This window comes from Paroedura picta, chromosome 11 (assembly GCF_049243985.1).
Source record: "Paroedura picta isolate Pp20150507F chromosome 11, Ppicta_v3.0, whole genome shotgun sequence".
Lineage (NCBI taxonomy): Eukaryota > Metazoa > Chordata > Lepidosauria > Squamata > Gekkonidae > Paroedura > Paroedura picta.
Window position 1 is genome coordinate 65,944,170 of NC_135379.1, and position 19,195 is coordinate 65,963,364.

Sequence of the window (19,195 nt, forward strand, 5' to 3'; positions counted from 1 at the left end):
TTTCCCATCCAGTTGAGTAATGGGTAGGGGCTCCCCCAGAGGCACTTTCCCCACCCCCAAAGTCTCGGCTAGCGCTGGGCTAACTAGGGTTTTGGTACACCCCGAGTCCACTATGCAACGAACCCCCAATTTTCTCCCAGAGTTGGGCTCTGTGAGGGTCGCAGGCAATAGGACCAGTGGAGAATCACTCACTGCGCGTCTGCCCCTGCCGGAGACCTGCTGGCGGGGCGCCTTCAGAGCAGGCCGTCTTCGTTTCCCTGTCAGACGCACAGGAAACTCACAACAAAACTTATTCAAAAGAAAAGAGTTTTATTGATTAGCACTATACGCATTGGACTGAAAGTCAAATCTGACCAGAGGCCAGATTTGCCCCAGCTTATCAATACATTTCTCCCGCCCAAAACTTGACAGTTCCCAAGGAGGGGGGTAGGAGAGAAAAGACATGTGTGTTAAAACAACAGGATTCCATTCTCCCAGCCTTGAGAGAGGTGACAACAACCCTGTGAGCCCACAACAAGATAAAGGTTAACATAACATCACTACTCTACTTTATAGCTTACAAACTACAAGGCCAGGACAAGCAGGCGCCAGGCCAATCAAGCAATATAACTGACATGGAGGAACTCAGGCTAATTTATGACAGAGATTCTACAATCCTGACATCCCTCCGCATTAAAACTAACTCACTCCCCCACCTAGCCGGCATCCACCGGGCGAGGACAATCAGGGAATGCTCGATGGAAAGCCCGGAGAAGGCGGGGCGCCTTCACATTCCCAGCCTCAACCCACTCCTTGTCCCCAGAGGGGAAATCTTTCCAATCGACCAAATACTGGAGGCGACCCTTATGCATACGAGAGTCTAAAATTTGGTTAACTTCATAGTGGGTGTCTTTGTCGATGTATATCGGCACAGGCGTAGCTGGAGGAGGGTGCCATTCATCCGGGACGGGAGCTCTCCGCAGCAGGCTGGAATGAAAAACCGGATGCACATTCCTATAAGTCTTTGGTAACACAAGTTCCACAGTTACAGCATTTATTAATTTAACCACTTTAAATGGGCCCACATACTTTGGGCCAAGCTTCTTGGATTTTTGTTGACACCGCAAATTCTTTGTGGACAAATAGGCCAGATCTCCCACTTTCCATTCGGGTGCAGGTGCCCGTTTTTTATCTGCCTGGGCTTTATAGGCCTGTTTCGCCCCTTTGAGGCTGGCAACTATCTCCGGCCATCCTGCACTGATGGTAGCTGCCCACTTATTAATGTCAGGAGCTTCGGTGGAGCTAAGTTCCCAAGTGGGTGCTGCCACTAAATCAGTCCCATATACCACCTTGAAGGGGGATACCCCCGTTGAGGCGTGGGCCCCATTGTTATAGGCGAATTCAGCGAGTGGCAATAAGGAAACCCAGTCATCTTGCTGATGATTGATAAAACAGCGCAAATATTGCTCCAAGATCTGGTTGACTCTCTCGGTCTGGCCATTAGACTCGGGGTGATAGCCTGAGGTGAGGGCTTGTTCTATGCCTAACAACTTCAGGAGCTCCCGCCAGAACTTGGCAACGAACTGGGGGCCCCGATCCGTCAGAACACGTGTCGGGATCCCGTGCAGACGTACCACGTGGTTTATAAACATTGAAGCCAATTTGGCTGCAGTAGGCAAGGCCGTGCACGGGATAAAATGAGCCTGCTTTGAAAAAGCGTCCACTACCACCCAAATGACGGTTTTTCCTTGACTGGGAGGTAAGTCCGTAATAAAGTCCATAGTGACATCCGTCCAGGGCCGAGAGGGGGTGGGCTGGGGCTGCAACAACCCTTTTTTCTTTCCCCCAGCAGGTTTTGAGGTGACACAAATGGGGCACCCCTGCACATACTTTTCCACATCCTTGCGCAGAGAGGGCCACCAATACTGTCTCCTGACCAGGTGCAGAGTTTTCACAAACCCAAAATGTCCAGCTGTTTTAGCATCGTGGCAAAGTTTTAAAACCTCTCCCCTGGCCGCGGCCGGGACAAAAAGCCTCTCGCCTTTGAAAAAGAGCCCCCCCTTCTCAGTCAGATCGGGGCGGAGGGAGTAAAATTCCGAGTCCTGTGACAACTCCTTCTGGACCCAACCCCCTGGAATGGGCGTTACAGACTTCGTGTGGCTGCGCGTCACCGCGGCCATCCCCAGTTGGGCGGGGGTAAAAACTGTATCCACCAATGGGTCTCGTTTGCTGTTGTACTGGGGCAGGCGCGACAGGGCGTCTGCCAGAAAGTTCATTTTGCCGGGTAGATGTTTAAGGGAGAAGTTAAAACGAGCGAAAAACTCCGCCCATCTGATCTGTTTAGCCGAAAGCGAGCGGGGCTGCTTGAGCGCCTGGAGGTTTTTATGATCCGTCCAGACCACGAATGGCACTGCGGACCCCTCTAACCAATGCCTCCAAGTGGAAAGAGCTAATTTGACTGCGGCCGCTTCCTTCTCCCAAATGGCCCAGTTCCGTTCCGCCCCAGAAAATTTCTTTGAAAGATAGGCCAGCGGGTGCAATTTCCCATCCTCCCCCTCTTGGAGGATCACGGCCCCCATTGCCACGTCCGAGGAATCTACTTGCACGGTGAATTGCTTAGTTGGGTCAGCATGGGCTAGCACCGGCTCGGACGTAAACAACAATTTCAGTCTGTCAAACGCGTCCTGGCATGGGGGAGTCCAATGGAGAGGCGCCCCCGGACGGTTAGCTGCCTTTCCCCCTTGTTTGGTTTTCAACAAATCAGTAAGAGGCAACGCCACTTTGGCAAAATTGGGGATAAACGTTCTATAAAAATTAGCGAACCCCAAGAAACTTTGTAATTGCCTCCTAGTACGGGGGGGTTCCCATGCCAACAAGTCCCGTACTTTGCCCGGGTCCATTTCAATTCCCGCCTGGGATACCCGGAAGCCCAGAAACTCCACCGCATCTTGGTGGAACTCGCATTTTGACAGTTTGGCAAACAACTGGTGCCCCCGCAAGCGGCGGAGCACCTCACGGACCAGGTTAACATGACTCTCAACATTTTCTGAATACACAAGAATATCATCAATATAAACCAACACCCCTTGGTACAATAAATCATGCATAATTTCATTAATCATATTCATGAACACGCCCGGAGCGCCGGCGAGGCCGAACGGCATTACGGTGTACTCAAACTGCCCCAGGGGAGTGTTAAAGGCTGTCAAATATTCATGTCCCTTCTTTATCCGGACCCGGTAATAGGCCTCCCTTAAATCCAGTTTCGTGAAGATTCGCGCCTTCCCCAAGTGGCCTAATAAGTCCTTTATCAGGGGAAGCGGGTAGGCGTTGCAAGTGGAGACTGCGTTCAAACCCCGGTAGTCGGTGCACAGGCGCAGTGAACCGTCTTTCTTTTTCACAAAGAGGACCGGGGCCGCCAAGGACGATGTGGCTGGTCTAATAAAGCCCCTCGCCAAGTTTTTATCCAAAAATTCCCTGAGCTCCGCCATTTCCCGCGGGCTCATGGAGTAAAGCTTGGCTTTGGGGAGGGGTTCCCCCTTCTTCAATTCAATTGCACAGTCAGTTTTACGATGGGGAGGAAGTTGGTTGCACTCCACCTCCGCGAACACATCAGCAAAGTCCCGATATTCGGGAGGGAGCGCTGCCCCCCCGGATCCCAATGCGGCCACAACCCCCGAGCGCGGGGGACTCCGCGCCCGCGCGTGCTGCTCGCAAGCGGGCGAGGTGAACTCCACAGTCCCTTCTTTCCATTTCACTAGGGGGTCATGTTCCTTCAGCCAATCCAGCCCCAACACGCAAGGGAAGGCAGAGTGAGGGGCTACCAAAGGTTGGATTTGTTCGCAATGTTTTTTTATGTCCAAGTCCATTGGGCGCGTTTTTGCCGTGGCTTCCCCTCCGGGAGCGCATTTCCCTTCTAATTGGGTGATTGGCAAGGGTTCTTTCAGCGGCACCTTTCCCACCCCCAAAGTCTCGGCCAGCGCCGGGCTTACTAAGGATTGAGTGCACCCCGAGTCCACGATACAACGGACCCCCACTGTTTTCCCCGACTTGGGGTTGGAGAGATTGGCAGGTAAGAGCAGCAAGGGGGAATCACTCACCGCGCGTTTGCCCCTGTTGGCGGCCTGCTGGCGGGGCGCCTTTACAGCAGACCGTCCTCGTTTCCCGACTGCGCCTCGGCTTGGTCCTCCTCCTCTGGCTCGCTACTTTCCTCCGAGTCGTCCACTGCCGGTACGGCAGCCACAGGCACCAGCAGGGACTTGGCACTTTTCTTCGGAGCGGCTTTCTTGGTGGGCTGAGCTTTCGTTGGGGGGCTAGTCACGGCTCTCGGTGTCGATCCCGCTTTTGACGGGCATTGCGCGAGAAAATGCCCCGCTTGACCGCAACCCAAGCACAGCCCTTTCGTCATGCGCCGGGTGCGCTCCGTCGGCTCCAGCTTCGCACGGGGCTTGACTTTCGCCGGGGTGGAAGTCTTCGCCACAGTTTTACCCGCTAAGACCTGAATCATCGAGGCCCGCTCCAATCGATTTTCCATCTCGCCAGCCAATTGGACCCACCCGTCGACGGTAAGCGGGTCTTCCAAAAGGAGGCATTTGTCAGTCAGAGTGGGATCGAGGCCCCCCACAAACGCCAGTACTCGTTGGGGTTCGGTCCAGTCAGGCACCGACGACGCCAGCTCCTTAAATTCCCTGGCATACTCAACCACTGACAATTTTCCTTGCCGGTGAGCCCTGAGTTTCTTCTCTGCCGTCTCCCGTTCGAACGGCTCCACATACATCTGGCGCATGGCTCGCAGGAAGTGGTTGTAATTACGGATGGCTTGGGGATGATACCGGTACAAGTCCAGGAACCATTTGGCAGCCTTGCCTTCTAGGGCCTGCCCCACAAAACGCACCCGCTCGGCGTCGTCATGGAACGTAAAACCCATGTCCATCATGTAGGCCTGGAGGTGCACCAGGAACGTAGGAAATTCTGCGGGGTTCCCCGAAAACTTAGCCTTGAATTTATAGGTGCTCTGCATCTCCACTCCACGGAGGTGGGGGGGTAGGCGCCCTGGGCCCCATTCCGCTGGCGCCGGAGCTGGGACCTGGGGCCTAGCACCCCGGCCGATGCCCCGTCCTCGTCCCGCCGCCACTCTCGCTCGATCTGCCACCCTCGCCGCCTCTGCTGCTCGCGCGGCCGCCGCCGCTGCTTCTCGCGCCGCTGCAGCTGCTGCCGCCTCGGCTCCCGCAACGTCCGCCGCCGCCGCTGCCGCCGCCGCCGCTGCTTCAGCGTCTCCGTCCGCGCCGTCGCCTCCGGCTCCGTCGCCTCCGGCTCCGTCGCCGCCAGCGCCACCCGCGTCCTCTCGCTCCTCGTCTTCGTTTTCCCTTTCCCTCTGCGCTCTCGCCCGCGCCGCAGCCTCCGCCTCGATCTCCAGCTGCGCTCTGGCTCTGGCCACCGCTTCAGCATCCGCTGCTGCTTGTGTGTCCGCCATGCCGTGCTCCCGCAGGGCAAGCCCACCGCTCGCTCTGCGCCCGCTGGTATCGTGTGCACCACCACCGAGCAATTCCTTCAACAGGCGTTGTGTCCGGCGTTTCTCCTCCGGATCCAACCGACCCGAAAGGTCCTGTAGCCAGTTGGTCACCCTGTCCAGCTTGTACTGCAAGTCCTGCGTCTCACCCACAGGCTCCAGTCCGTAGCTAGGCAGTGCCAGGTGCTCCGGCCACACTTCGTCCCCAGTAGGGCGGTCGTACCTCGACAATCGCCTACGCTGGGTGACGTGTCGTTCCAAAAATTCCTCGGGCCCCGGGGTTGTCCCCGAGATCGCCCTCAGCATGCCCGAGCTGTACGGCCCCGCACTGGCACCGTCGCCCTGGGAGAGGTCCCAATCCAGGCCCTCTCCCTGCTCAGAAAAAGTATGTCCCTCGCCCTGCATTTTCGCAGGTGAAAGGAGTTGTGAGATTTGACTTGATGTCAGACGCACAGGAAACTCACAACAAAACTTATTCAAAAGAAAAGAGTTTTATTGATTAGCACTATACGCATTGGACTGAAAGTCAAATCTGACCAGAGGCCAGATTTGCCCCAGCTTATCAATACATTTCTCCCGCCCAAAACTTGACAGTTCCCAAGGAGGGGGGTAGGAGAGAAAAGACATGTGTGTTAAAACAACAGGATTCCATTCTCCCAGCCTTGAGAGAGGTGACAACAACCCTGTGAGCCCACAACAAGATAAAGGTTAACATAACATCACTACTCTACTTTATAGCTTACAAACTACAAGGCCAGGACAAGCAGGCGCCAGGCCAATCAAGCAATATAACTGACATGGAGGAACTCAGGCTAATTTATGACAGAGATTCTACAATCCTGACATTCCCGACTGCTCCTCCGATTGAATTTCTTCATCCTGGCCGCTGCTGTCCTCCGATTCCTCCACCACGGTTGCAGCCCCAGCCGGAGCAAGCAGAGACTTGGCGCTTTTCTTCGGGGCCGCCTTCTTGGTTGTGGAAGCTTTGGCTGGGGATCCAGCCGTCGACTTGGCACTGGGTGATGTCTTGGCTGGGCATTGAGCGAGAAAATGGCCAGCCTGGCCACAACCCAGGCATAGTCCCTTTTCCATGCGCCGAGAGCGCTCGCTCGGTTCCAGCTTAGCCTTGGGCTTGATTTTCTTAGGGGTAGAAGTCTTTCCTCCCATCTTGTCAGCAATTCCTTTATATTCGGCCGCCCGCTCCAGACGGCTTTCCATCTCCCCTGCCAGCTGCACCCATCCCGACACGGTTAGTGGGTCTTCTAAAAGGAGACACTTGCTGGATAAATCTCCGGAGAGCCCCCCCCCACGAAGGCATGCACTCTCTGGGGCTCAGTCCAATCCGGCACCGCAGATGAAAGTTCCTTGAATTCCCGGGCATACTCGGCCACCGTCATTTTCCCTTGCTTCAGGGCCTTAAGTTTCTTCTCCGCCGTCTCCTTTTCGAAAGGCTCCACATACACCAGGCGCATGGTTCTCAGGAAGTGATTGTAGTTACGGACAGCTCTCGGATTGTAATGATAGAGGTCCATGAACCACTTTGCCGCCTTCCCTTCAAGGCACTCTCCCACGAAACGAATGCGCTCAGCATCATCGTTAAAAGTGAACCCCATGTCCATCATGTAGGCTTGGAGATGCACCAGGAACGACGGGAAGGTTGACGGATCCCCCGAGAACTTGGCTTTAAACTTGTAGGTGCTCTGCATCTCCACCCCTCTGAGATGGGGAGGCAGGCGTCCCGGACCCCAATCCATCGGGGCCCGCGCTCCTCGGCCAACACCTTGACCAATTCCTGCCGCTGCTCTCGCTGCCGCCACCGCCTCAGCCGCTCCACCAGCATCAGCTGCCGCGCCGTCCGCCGCCCCGGCTGCCTCGGCAGCCGCCGCTCCTCTCCCAGCATCGGCCCCACCAAGGCCGGCGTCTTCTTCCTCCTGCAACTGCGCTGCTGCTCTCACCACCGCCAAGGCTGCGGCTTCGGCTTCGGCGGCGGCATTCATCGCCGCCTCCTCGCGCTCCCTCAGGGTGGGAAGATCCCCCAGCCTCCGGCTGCCGGGTTCGCGAAAGTCTACGTGCAATTCGCGCAGCAAGCGTCTCGCCTCACGCTGCTCTTCCGGATCCAACCGTCCCGACACATCCTGCAGCCAGCTGGTCACCTTGTCCAGTTTTTGTTGCAACTCGCGCACCTCAAAGGTGGACGCCATCCCTTGGCTGGGCACCCCCAGGGGCAGTTGCTCAGGCCACTGTTCATCACCTGTCAGGCGGTCGTACCTCGAAAGACGCCTGCGTTCAGTGATGTGCTTTTCTTGGAATTCTGCATGACCCGGGGTTGCCTCTTCCAAGGCTCTGACCATGCCCGAGCTATACGAGACCGCGCCGGCCAAATCGCCCTGAGAGAGATCTCCATCCAGGCCTTCTTCCTGTTCAGTATAGATATTGCCTTCGTCCTGCATGTTGGCAGGCCAAAGGAGTTATGAGATTTGACTTAATGTCAAGCGCTGAGAGAACTCACAACTAGCTTCTTAATGATCAGAAAGCTTTATTGAGAAGTACTACACGCATCAAGACTGGCGAAGTCAAATCTGACCTGAGTACAGATTTGCTTCTTCTTATCAATACAATTCTCCCGCTCAAAACTTGAAAGTTCCCAAGGGAGGGGAGAAGGAGAGAAGAGGCACAGGCAATTAAAACAGTGATACATTCACATGGCCTTGACTGGGTGATAGCGAAACCGGGCCCAGCCAAGAGGCCTCAACAAGTGATAAGAGTTACAACAACATATTTCACTTTTAATTGTTAGCAAGAATATAGGACCTGTAGCAACCAGGCGCCAAGCAATATAACTGTCATGGAAGAACTCAGGCTAATTTATGACAGAGATTCTACAATCCTGACACCAAGAGTGCTAGCCCCTCCCTTCACAGGCTGACTTTCCCGCCCAAAGTCACGTGATGTGGGAGGAGCTAGTAATCTCCCCTCAGTCCTTTTTTTGCCGCTGGTAGGAGAAGGACGCTAGCTAGGTAGCTCTCTATTCACCTCAGGTGAGAATATAATTTTCTGACAGAAAAACTTTTGCCAGTAGACTGGAATATGGCTTTATTCAAGAAATGTGGTCAATGTGTAGCCAAGATGGCTCAATCCGACCACCATTCTTCTTGCCTACTTTGTTTAGGCGAAGGACACTCAGTGTCTACTTGCCCCGCTTGTAGGAGACTCACTCCGAAAACGAGGGATGAGAGGGCAGGACGTTTGAAGGCAGCTCTTTGGGAAAAATCCCTTATGGCTCCTGAAACTTCAGGGCCTTCCACTTCTACAGCCCCCCCTCAGGGGCCTTCTGGTGGCAAGGGCTTGAACAAGGCGGCCTCAGAACCACCAAAAAAGAAGAGGAAGAGGGCTGCCCCACGATCCACAGCCTCAACCCCCTTAACACCAGAGACATCCAAAAGGATCACGAGGCAATCTTCTCCCTCGCCACCGAGACAGAGATCGGGATCGAGAGGCCGTTCGGGAGACCGGGCATCGGCCTCGGGTATGGCTGTGCGAGCTGCTGACTCACCCTTGCAGCCTTCGGCGCTGGCGCAGTCTGTTGCTCCCTCGACGTCGATGGACCCTCCCAAGATGACGTCTGAACCTTCGACGTCTAGAGGGCCTCAGTTGGAGTCATTGGAACCACGGCCAGAGCAACAGCCGGATGATGCGAGCCCTCACCTCCGCCGACACTTCGGCGCCATCTTTCTCCCTCGTCGTCAAACGATGACGTCGTACGACCTCGACGTCGACACCGGCTTTCGTCTTTGGCGTCGTCTACTGAGTCCCTGATACCTATGATGGTGCCAGCGTCTTGGCGCCGCTGGGGACGGCCATTGCCGAAGGACATGCCTTTTTCGGGACGTCGTTCTTCCGTTCCCGCTGCGCATTCGCCTACTCGAGGCTCTGACTCTGACGAACTTCGGCAGGAACGACAGGCCTCTTTGTCTGCTCGACAACGGGGTCATTCTTCCTTACCGTGTCGATGTCGTGACCCTCTGCCACTTCGCAGTCGAGAGCATTCTTCCTCCCCGTCTGATCGACGTCGAGGCGATCACCTGCCTTCATCGCCTGGTCGACGCCGGGACCACTCCTCTCCCCCATCTGTGAGGAGTCGAGAAGGCCTGTCTCTGTCCCCGGTACGCGTGTCGTCGCCGAATCGACGTCGAGACCGTACTTCTATCCCGTCGTCACCTCGACGCCGACGGCAAGCTTCTCCCTCGACGTCGAGACTGCCACGTCGAGACAAGGACATGGACTCTTTTATTGAGTATGAGGACCTTGATGACTCTGTTGATCTATCCCCCCCTGAGGAGGTTGGGGTTGTTTCGGGTCAATCCCCGACAGATGAGATCAAGCCTTATGCTGAACAATTGATCCGCATGGCGAATGCACTTAAGTTGCAGTATAGGGTTGTCTCTGAAAAATCTGAAGACCCCTTAATGGAGTTTTTGTACTCCCCTGATTTGGGGCCTATTATGCTCCCCCTTATTTGCGGTGTGTCAGAGGTCTTGGAGAAGACCTAGCAGACACTTGCCTCCGCCCCTCCTATCTCACGGAAAATAGACCACCTATATAGAGTTCAGGAGGAGGGCTGTCCATATTTATATAAACATCCCAAATCGTCTTCTGTATTTTCTGCCATATTACCTGGCAGAGGTAAAACTGAACAACACTCCACGCCCTTAGATAGGGAAGGTTGGAAGATGGATGCCTTTGGCAGGCGCCTTTACTCTTCGACCGCTTTAGGCATTAGAATTGCCAATTTTCAGACTATCATGAGTCGCTACCAGGCTACTCTCTGGGAGAGGTTGGAACCTGTACTGGCAGGTCTGCCTGATGAATACAAAGCCCTGGTTCAGGCCCTACTGTCTGAGGGAAAGGACTTGGCCAAGCAGCAGGTCAAGGCCTCTCGACATGCAGTTGACTGCTTAGGTAGAGTAATGTCTACCTCTGTAGTCATGCGCCGCTATTCGTGGCTGAAATCCTCAACACTTCCGGCTGATATTAAAACCCCTGGAGGACTTGCTGTTTGAGGGGAACGAACTGTTCAGCCCTCAAATGGATGACGTGCTTGAAAGAATGCGTAAATACAAGCTCCAGGCTAGGTCACTGGGCATTGGAGGCTCCACTGCGGTCCAATCCCGCCCTCGGCAGTGGACCCGCCCCTCCTTTCGTACACAATCCTTTCGTTCCCGATTTTTTGAAAATAGGACCCGGGCTTTTTCCCCTGCCCCAAGATTTCGGCAGCAGTCAAAAAGGAGAGGAGGGCCCCGTAATCGGTCACAAGGGGGTGACAGAGATGCTAGGGGCAGACAAACCCAGTCTCAATGACTGGCCGTCCCTGAACGCCCTGTTGGCGCTTTAGCAAGCATGGTCCTTGATTACTCAGAGTTTATGGGTACCCTCAATAATAAACTTTGGTTATTTTTTGGAGTTTTCTGAGACACCTCCTTTAAGGTTACCATCTTTGCAGGATACATTGGTGGAGTCTGGTATGGCACAGGAGATTGGTGAATTGTTGCATAAAAAGGCAATCAGGTGTCTGGGATCATCCCCCTCGTCTCCGGGATTCTATTCCAACTATTTTATTGTCGATAAAAAGGATGGTGGAAAAAGGCCTATTTTAGATCTTAGGCACCTTAACGAATATATAGTGCCCAAACGATTTGGGATGTTATCCTTGTTTGATCTCCTTCCACATTTGTCTGGAGACCTGTGGTTTGCCAAGGTAGATCTGAAAGACGCCTATTTCCACATCGCCATACACCCAGCCTGTACCAAATACCTACGCTTTTACGCAGCTGGGCTCCATTATGAGTACACCGTTCTCCCATTTGTTTTATCCTCTGCCCCGAGAGTTTTTACTAAGGTCACAAACATGGTGGTCTCTCATCTCCGTACCCAGGGTATTTTACTTTATCCATTCCTAGACGACTGGTTGCTTGTCAGGCATTCTGCGGATGAGCTGCGCTCTGCTATCACCCTTTCTGTAAACCTCCTAACATCGTTGGGGTTTAACATTAATTCCGACAAATCTACGCTTGTTCCTACTCGGTCTCTCGAGTTTATTGGTGCACTTTTGGATAGTAATGCCCACATGGCCTTTCTGCCACATAGCAGAGTACTGAAGCTGTCTGCTATGGCACAGAGGACAAGGTTTCACAGGTACCAAACCGTTTATCACATACAATCCCTGCTGGGCCACATGGCTTCCACTGCAGCGGTCACACCACATGCTAGGTTACACATGAGACCTCTGCAGTTATGGTTCCTTTCCGTTTGTAAGCCACATTTGGTCAGTATGTGGAAGCGTTTCTCAATTCCGAGACAGGTGGCACGCTCCTTGTCCTGGTGGGCTAATCCTACAAACCTTTCGAGGGGCGTTCCTCTAGGACCGCAAAAGGAGGAATTGATTTTATATACCGATGCTTCTCTTTTTGGATGGGGCGCCCACTGTGGACAACTCTCTGCACAGGGTGTTTGGTCTTCCTATGAAGCATCCTTACATATTAACTTATTAGAGCTTCGGGCAGTAAGGAATGCTCTTCTTTCGTTTACAGATGTCCTCAGAGGAAAACGGATACTGGTCACCACCGACAACGTGGCCACAGTATATTACATCCGGAAACAGGGTGGTACAAGGTCAATAACCCTATGCAGGGAAGCCATAAGGCTTTGGAACCTAGCAGCCGGCGCCAACATTCAGCTGTCAGCAGTCCATATAGCAGGAGACCAGAACACCTGGGCAGACGCCCTAAGCAGGGATGTGAACCGGCTACAAGAGTGGTCCCTAGCTACCCAATACCTCGAACCTGTGTTTCAAAGATGGGGGACACCCTCGATAGATTTGTTTGCGATGGCCGCAAATACAAAATGCCTCCATTTTTGCTCCAGAGGGGGAGCAGACCCCAGGTCTCTGGGGGATGCTTTCGAGTGCCTGTGGGAGAGGTTCTTTTGCTATGCCTTCCCTCCCTTCGGTCTTCTAGGGCGAGTGGTGGCCAGGGTTCTGTCAGGAAGCACGCCATACTAATAACACCCTTTTGGACCCAAAAGACCTGGTTTCCTGCCCTGTTTCGGCTGGCTCAGGGCCATTTTTTGCACCTACCATGCCAGACCAACCTGTTACATTGGGGGAAATTCCTGCATCCCAACCCGCAGCCACTTCACTTAACAGCGTGGCACATCCAACCTCGAGTGCCCTTTCAGTAAAGCACATTTTGGAATCCGCTAGAAGGCCTTCGACTCGCCGCTCATATTCGAGTAAATGGCTCAAATTTGAGCAATGGGCTCTTTTAAATGACTGTAACGCTGTGTCTTGTGACATTTCTAAAATACTCTTTTATTTAACATCACTGAAGGAGTCAGGCCTCTCCACCTCTTCAGTCAAGGTCCACTTGGCCGCGATTTCGGCCTCCCATGAATGGGTGGAGGGCAAACCAGTTTTTTCGCATCCGCTATCTCGTGTGTTTTTAAAGGGTTTGAAAAATTTGTTTCCCCCAGTCTCCCCTTTGGTTCCCCAATGGAGTCTGTCACTTGTTCTATCTGCTCTCACCCATAAACCGTTTGAACCTATGGCTACAACGGATCTGTCTTTTTTGTCATACAAGGTAGCCTTCCTTGTGGCTGTTACATCAGCACAACGAGTGGGGGAACTGGCGGCCCTGTCTATGGAGCCCCCCTTTTTACAACTGTTCACAGACAGGGTAATCCTGCGACCTAGTGTAGCCTTTTTACCTAAGGTGGTTTCTAGATTCCATCTGGGACAGTCCCTGACCCTTCCAGTTTTCTTCCCAAATCCATCGTCACACTTCGAAAAACAGATGCATACTTTGGACGTTAGACGGGCCATTTTGTTTTATTTGAACAGAACTCAACAATTCAGAAAGGTTAATTCACTTTTTGTATGCTTCAGAGGTATCAACCAGGGTAAGGCTACTACCTCTCAGACACTTTCCCGTTGGATAGTACAAGCGATTCGGCATGCATATAGACTTTCCAAACTGGATTGCCCCTTGCGGATTACCGCGCATTCCACTTGAGCTCAGGCGACGTCAGCAGCGTTCGCGGCAGGGCTTCCTATGGCCGACATCTGCAAGGCGGCTACTTGGTCGACGCCGGGGACTTTTGTTCGACATTATTCCCTGGACGTTGACTCTACTAGAGATGCGGCGGTGGGAAAAGCAGTACTCCAATCACTACTGCGCACATAGCCCACATAGTGTCGGGAACCCGCTTGCTAACTGAAAAAACAGGGTGCCCCTTTGAAGAAAACGTCACGCCAGGCCTGGTGAACGATACAACAGGAACAAGCTTTATTTCAGCAACGTGGAGTCCGCTGGTATGGAGTAAGAGCTTCCACCGAACTCCAGGTGGAAGCTCCCTTTTATACAAAACCCACCTCCTTAGGCTGTATTGCCCCACCCAGTACTTGCGGAGGGAACATGCTGATACAATCATGACTCATGCACATATGCGAGGTTTTCCGGGGTTCCTGATGGCCCATTTTCCTGGAACAAAGGGCCATCTCCGGGCCCTTGTCAAAAGGTGGAGGGGGACATTGAGGTTCTTTAGCGGCCATTGCCACCTCAACGATCGGGTGGGGCGCCCAGCTGCCGGCTTGCCTATGATCACCATGCCCTACCTCCGTGATCGCGGGCGCCTCTGATGGCGGGGTTCGGTCCCGTTCCCAAGCCACCAAGGACCGAACCACGACATTCTGCCCCCCCAAAGGTCCATTCTCCAACCCCCCGGGACGGCCAGGATACCGCTTGTGGAAACGTTCAGTGAGTCGGGGCGCAAGGACGTCCGCTGCCCAGACCCATTCCCGGTCCCCCAAAGCGAAGTCCTTCCATTCCACGAGGTACTGCAACTTCCCCCTGTGGAGTCTAGAGTCCAGGATATCCGCCACCTCGTGGTGCTCCCCCCCCGGCAGGACCTCGGGCGCTGGCGGGGAAAACACGGGGTGCCAAACGTCACCGTCCGGAGTTTTTTTTAGAAGGCTCACGTGAAAGACGGGATGGATGTGCCGGAGGTTCTTGGGGAGCTTGAGCTTGACCGAAACTTCGTTGATCGGGGCCAAGACCTCGAAAGGCCCCAAAAACCGAGGGCCTAGCTTCTTGCTGGGCAAATTCAACCGTAGGTTCCGGGTGGAAAGGTAAACTCGATCCCCCGGTCGGATCTCCTCAGCTGGTCGTCTCTTCCGGTCGGCGTCCTCTTTCTGCGCTGCCTTGACTTTGTGGAGCTGCTCCTGCAGCGACTTCCAGCAGCTCCCGGCACGCTTCCCCCACTCGCGAAGGTCGGCCGATTCCCGGGCGGGGACCTCTCCAAGCTCCGGGAAGTGTCTCAGGTCTGTCCCGTAGACGACGGCAAAAGGCGACATCTCCGTGCTGCTGTGGTCTGCGTTGTTGTACGCGAACTCGGCCAGGGGGAGCAGGGGCACCCAGGTGTCTTGATGATAGGAACCGAAACACCGCAAGTACTGCTCCAGTACTTGATTAACCCGCTCGGTCTGCCCGTCCGTCTGGGGGTGGTAAGCGGAGCTCAGCCCTTGCTCGATGTCTAACAGGCGCAGGAAAGCTTGCCAAAACCGGGACACGAATTGTGAGCCCCGATCGGAAATCACCTTGTCCGGCAGCCCGTGCAGTCGGAACACGTGATCCAGGAACATCCGAGCCAACTGTGAAGCACTGGGGACACTGGCGCAAGGAATGAAATGGGCCTGTTTGGAAAATAGATCTACCACCACCCAGATCACCGTTTTCCCCTTGCTGGGAGGCAAGTCTGTTATAAAGTCCATGGAGATCACTGACCACGGCCGGGTCGGGACCTCGAGCGGGTGCAGCAGACCTTTCGGCTTGCCAACCCCCGGCTTGCAGGTCAGGCAGACAGGACAACCACTGACGTAAGCTTTTGTGTCCCGCCGCAGACTGGGCCACCAAAACCGCCGCCGGGCCAACTTCCAGGATTTTACGAAACCGAAGTGCCCGGCGGTCTTAGCATCGTGGCAGAGGCTGAGGGCTTCCCGTCGTAGCCCTTCCGGGACGTAGACAGCCTCCCCCCTCCGCCAGAGACCGGAGTCCAAAATCAAAGAGTCCCGGAGCTCAGCCAGCTCCTCGTCTGTCCCGTAGGCTGCCACTAGGCGGTCTCGGAGCGGGGCGGTCGCCGGGTCGGGCTCCCATTCCTCCCTGGCCCGACGCCTAGTGACGACCCCCCGTCCCAGCTGCTCCTCACCAAACACGGACCTGGTGCAGGGAGCGTACCCCTCCCCATAATGCGGCAGACGGGAGAGGGCGTCCGCGAGGAAATTCTCTTTGCCGGGGATGTGACCAAGCTTGAAATTGTACCGCGAAAAGAACTCCGCCCACCTCATCTGCTTGGCGTTCAGGGATCGCGGTTGCCGGAGCGCCTCCAGATTCTTGTGATCTGTCCAGACCTCGAACGGCTCCTCTGTTTCCTCCAGCCAATGCCGCCATTCGGTGAGGGCGAACTTAATCGCAAACGCCTCCTTCTCCCAGGTAGACCAGTTCCGCTCCGTTTCGGCGAATTTTCGTGAGAGGTAGGCCGCCGGCCTCAGCTGTCCCGCCTTGTCTCGCTGCAGGAGAACCGCCCCGGCTGCTGCGTCGCTGGCGTCGACTTGTACCACCATCGGCTGGGTTGGGTCGACGTGCAGTAGCGTGGGCTCAGACGCGAAAGCTTGCTTGAGGGCCAGGAACGCTGCCTCCGATTTCTCATTCCAGCCGAGCGCTGCGCTGGGCCGCGTGGCGCGAGGACCTCTCCCCTTGGTACCTAGCAAGTCCGTGAGGGGAGCCACTACGGAGGAGTATCTGGGGATGAAGCCTCTAAAAAAGTTAGCAAACCCCAGGAAGCTTTGTAGCTGTTTCCGGGTGCGGGGCCTTTCCCAGGCCAGCACCGCCTGCACCTTCTCGGGGTCCATAGCTATGCCCTGGGCTGAGATGCGGTAGCCCAAATAGTCCAGGGAGGGACGGTGGAATTCGCACTTAGCCAGCTTCACGTATAGGTGGTTTGCCAGCAGGCGCTTTAACACCTCCCTCACCAGGGTCACGTGCTCTTGGGGATCTTGGCTGTAGATCAGGACGTCATCCAAATAAACCACCACCCCCTGAAACAGAAGGTCCTGCAACACCTCATTAATTAGACTCATGAAAACCCCAGGTGCCCCGCTTAAGCCGAACGGCATCACTTTAAATTCGAATTGTCCCAATTGACAGTTAAACGCTGTTTTCCACTCATCCCCCTCCCGGATGCGTACCCGGTAGTACGCCTCCCTTAGGTCCAGCTTAGTGAACAGAGTCCCTTTGCCCAGCCGGGCCAGCAAATCCGGGATCAGCGGGAGGGGGTAAGCGTTCCCCGCTGCGATGGCGTTGAGGCCCCGGTAGTCCTGGCACAGCCGTCGGGACCCATCCTTTTTCCGGACGAACAAGACTGGAGCTCCCATGGGACTGGAAGCGGGCCGGATGAAACCTCGGGCCAGATTTTTATCCAAAAACTCCCGGAGGTCCTTGAGCTCACCCTCACTCATCTTGTAGATGCGCCCTTTGGGTAGTACCGCCCCCTCTGGGATGTTGATAGCGCAGTCCGTGCGGCGGTGTGGGGGTAGCTCGTCCGCTTCCCGCTCGCTGAAAACGGCTGCGAGGTCTCGGTACTCTGGCGGGACCTCGGGCTCTGGTTTCTCCTGCTGCGCCGCCGCCGCTCCCCTGGGACGCGCCGCCGTCCTCTTGTGGCTGGAATTCTCGTGGGGGACCCGATGCCGTGCACCCACCGTCAAGTCGAACTTCAGGGTCCCCGCCCGCCAGTCCACCACGGGGTTGTGTTCCTTCAGCCAATCCAGGCCCAACACCGCCCGATATCCCGCTACGGGGACCTGGATCAGCCACCGCAGCTCTTGGTGGTCCCCTATGTGGATGGCGATAGGACCCACCTCCTCCCCGAAAGGTCCCCCCTGAATCGGGCTGCCGTCCATCTGGACGAAAACCAGGGGAACCTTCCGAATGCGCTTCGGTAGCCCCAAAGCCCGGGCTATCTGGGGGTGGACCATGCTGTGGTCGCATCCAGAGTCCAAAAGAGCCTCCCCCACCCAACTTAGTCCGTTCTCCGGGTTCCGGAGCTCTAAAATTACCACGTTCGGAGGTCGCGCCTCATGCTGCAGGGGTTTTCCCTCGCACCGCGGGACCTGCTGCCCGGCGCCGTCTACAGCAGGTCCTGGCCGTTTCCCGTCGCCTGGGCGCTTCCCGGTTCGTTGCGGAGGTCCTCCGCCCGGCGTGCCTGCTGGGGGCGTGTCGCACCTCCCCCCTGGGAGAGCCCGCGGTCCTCCCCCCCTTGCCGTTGGCACGCTGCTGCGAAATGTCCTGACCCCCCGCATTTCAGGCACAGACCTTCCCGGCGTCTCCTTTCCCGCTCGGGGTTCGGGGGTCGTTTGGGGCGAGAGTTGTCGGGGCCCGGTCTCGGCGCCTCGGCTGACCCGCCTTTGGCCTCCCGGGGGGGTGCGGCGGCCCAACCCAGGCTGGCTTCCAGCTTGGCGACCACAAAACACCACCCCTCCAGTGTAGACAGATCTTCTTCCGTCCCCTTGATCACGGCCCATTCCCTGAGCTTCGGGTTAAGGCCCTCCCGGAAGTACTCGATTTGGGTCTCCTCGTTCCAGGAGAACACCTTGCCTGCTTCCCTCCGGAAAATGTCTATATAGTCCATAACCCCCCTAGTACCCTGTCGAAGTCCCTTGATCCGACTCTTTGCCTTGTCCTCAGCCTGGGGGTCCTGGAATCGTCGGCCGAGCGCGACCACGAAGTCCTGCAGGTCCCGAGTTGCCGGGTCGCCGCGCTCGGCCAACCCTAGGTACCACTGACCCGCCTTGCCCTGGAGACACGAGGCCACCCCCCAGACCAAGTCCTCGGAGTCCTCATACCGGTCTCCATACCTCCGGGCATGCGTCAGCGCGTGGAGGAGGAACTGCGGGAGGTCGTCCGGCGTCCCGTCGAAACGCGCCTTAAGCTCTGGGGGGGAACGTTTTGGAGAGTAGTCCGACCCCCTCCGGATCCGGGATTCTCGGCGTCCGCCGTCTCGTCCTGCTCCGCTCCACCGGCTACCAACTTGCCCAACGACGCCGTGCCGCTCCCTGCCTTGCACGTCGCTCCTGCGTTGGTCCGGCTCTCGCCGCCCCGTCGGCTCCCCCGCTCCCCCGAGATCCTCTGCTATCTCGCCTCTCCGCTGGCCGTCTCGCCTACTCGGGACTGAAAACTGCTCCGGGTCGGGGTCCGGGGCCCGCTCACCAGTACCGGGCTCGTCCTCGTCGCTGGAGACGTCCTCACTCGACGCGATCCCCTCTGCCGTTGTATTACCAGTCCCCCCGGGCCCGGCCCGAGCTTGCTCACGGGCTTCAGCTGCCTGCAAGCGCCTGGCCAAGTCCGCCATGGCCCGCCGCAGGTCCTCTAGGGATTCCTCAGGTCCTACCGGGCGAAGCGCCTGCCTCAGCTGGGTGTCCCAGGTTGGGGCCCACCCCCCAGACCTCGGCGCGCTCCCCGCCGTGCTTGGGAAACCCATGGCCCGGCGCCTTCCCTTGGCCGCCGCTGCCGAGGGTCTCGGGGTCCCGGACAGCTGCTCCTGGCCCCCCGATTTTCGGAGGAAATCTCCCGGGGACATTAAACTCATGTTCCCGGGGTTCGT

General features: G+C 56.1%; 1 protein-coding gene across 1 annotated transcript; it reads right to left on the minus strand.

Annotated features, from left to right (window-relative positions):
- Positions 1–836: 836 nt before the first annotated feature.
- On the minus strand, positions 837–7,938 carry LOC143820177 (uncharacterized). The gene is made up of 4 exons (XM_077302644.1): positions 7,642–7,938; positions 7,201–7,355; positions 4,080–5,711; positions 837–966 (listed from the first exon to the last, which is right to left on the minus strand). Exons 1-3 carry the CDS (start codon positions 7,936–7,938, stop codon positions 4,121–4,123), a joined length of 2,043 nt encoding a protein of 680 aa, XP_077158759.1. The 3' UTR covers positions 837–966; positions 4,080–4,120.
- Positions 7,939–19,195: the final 11,257 nt, after the last annotated feature.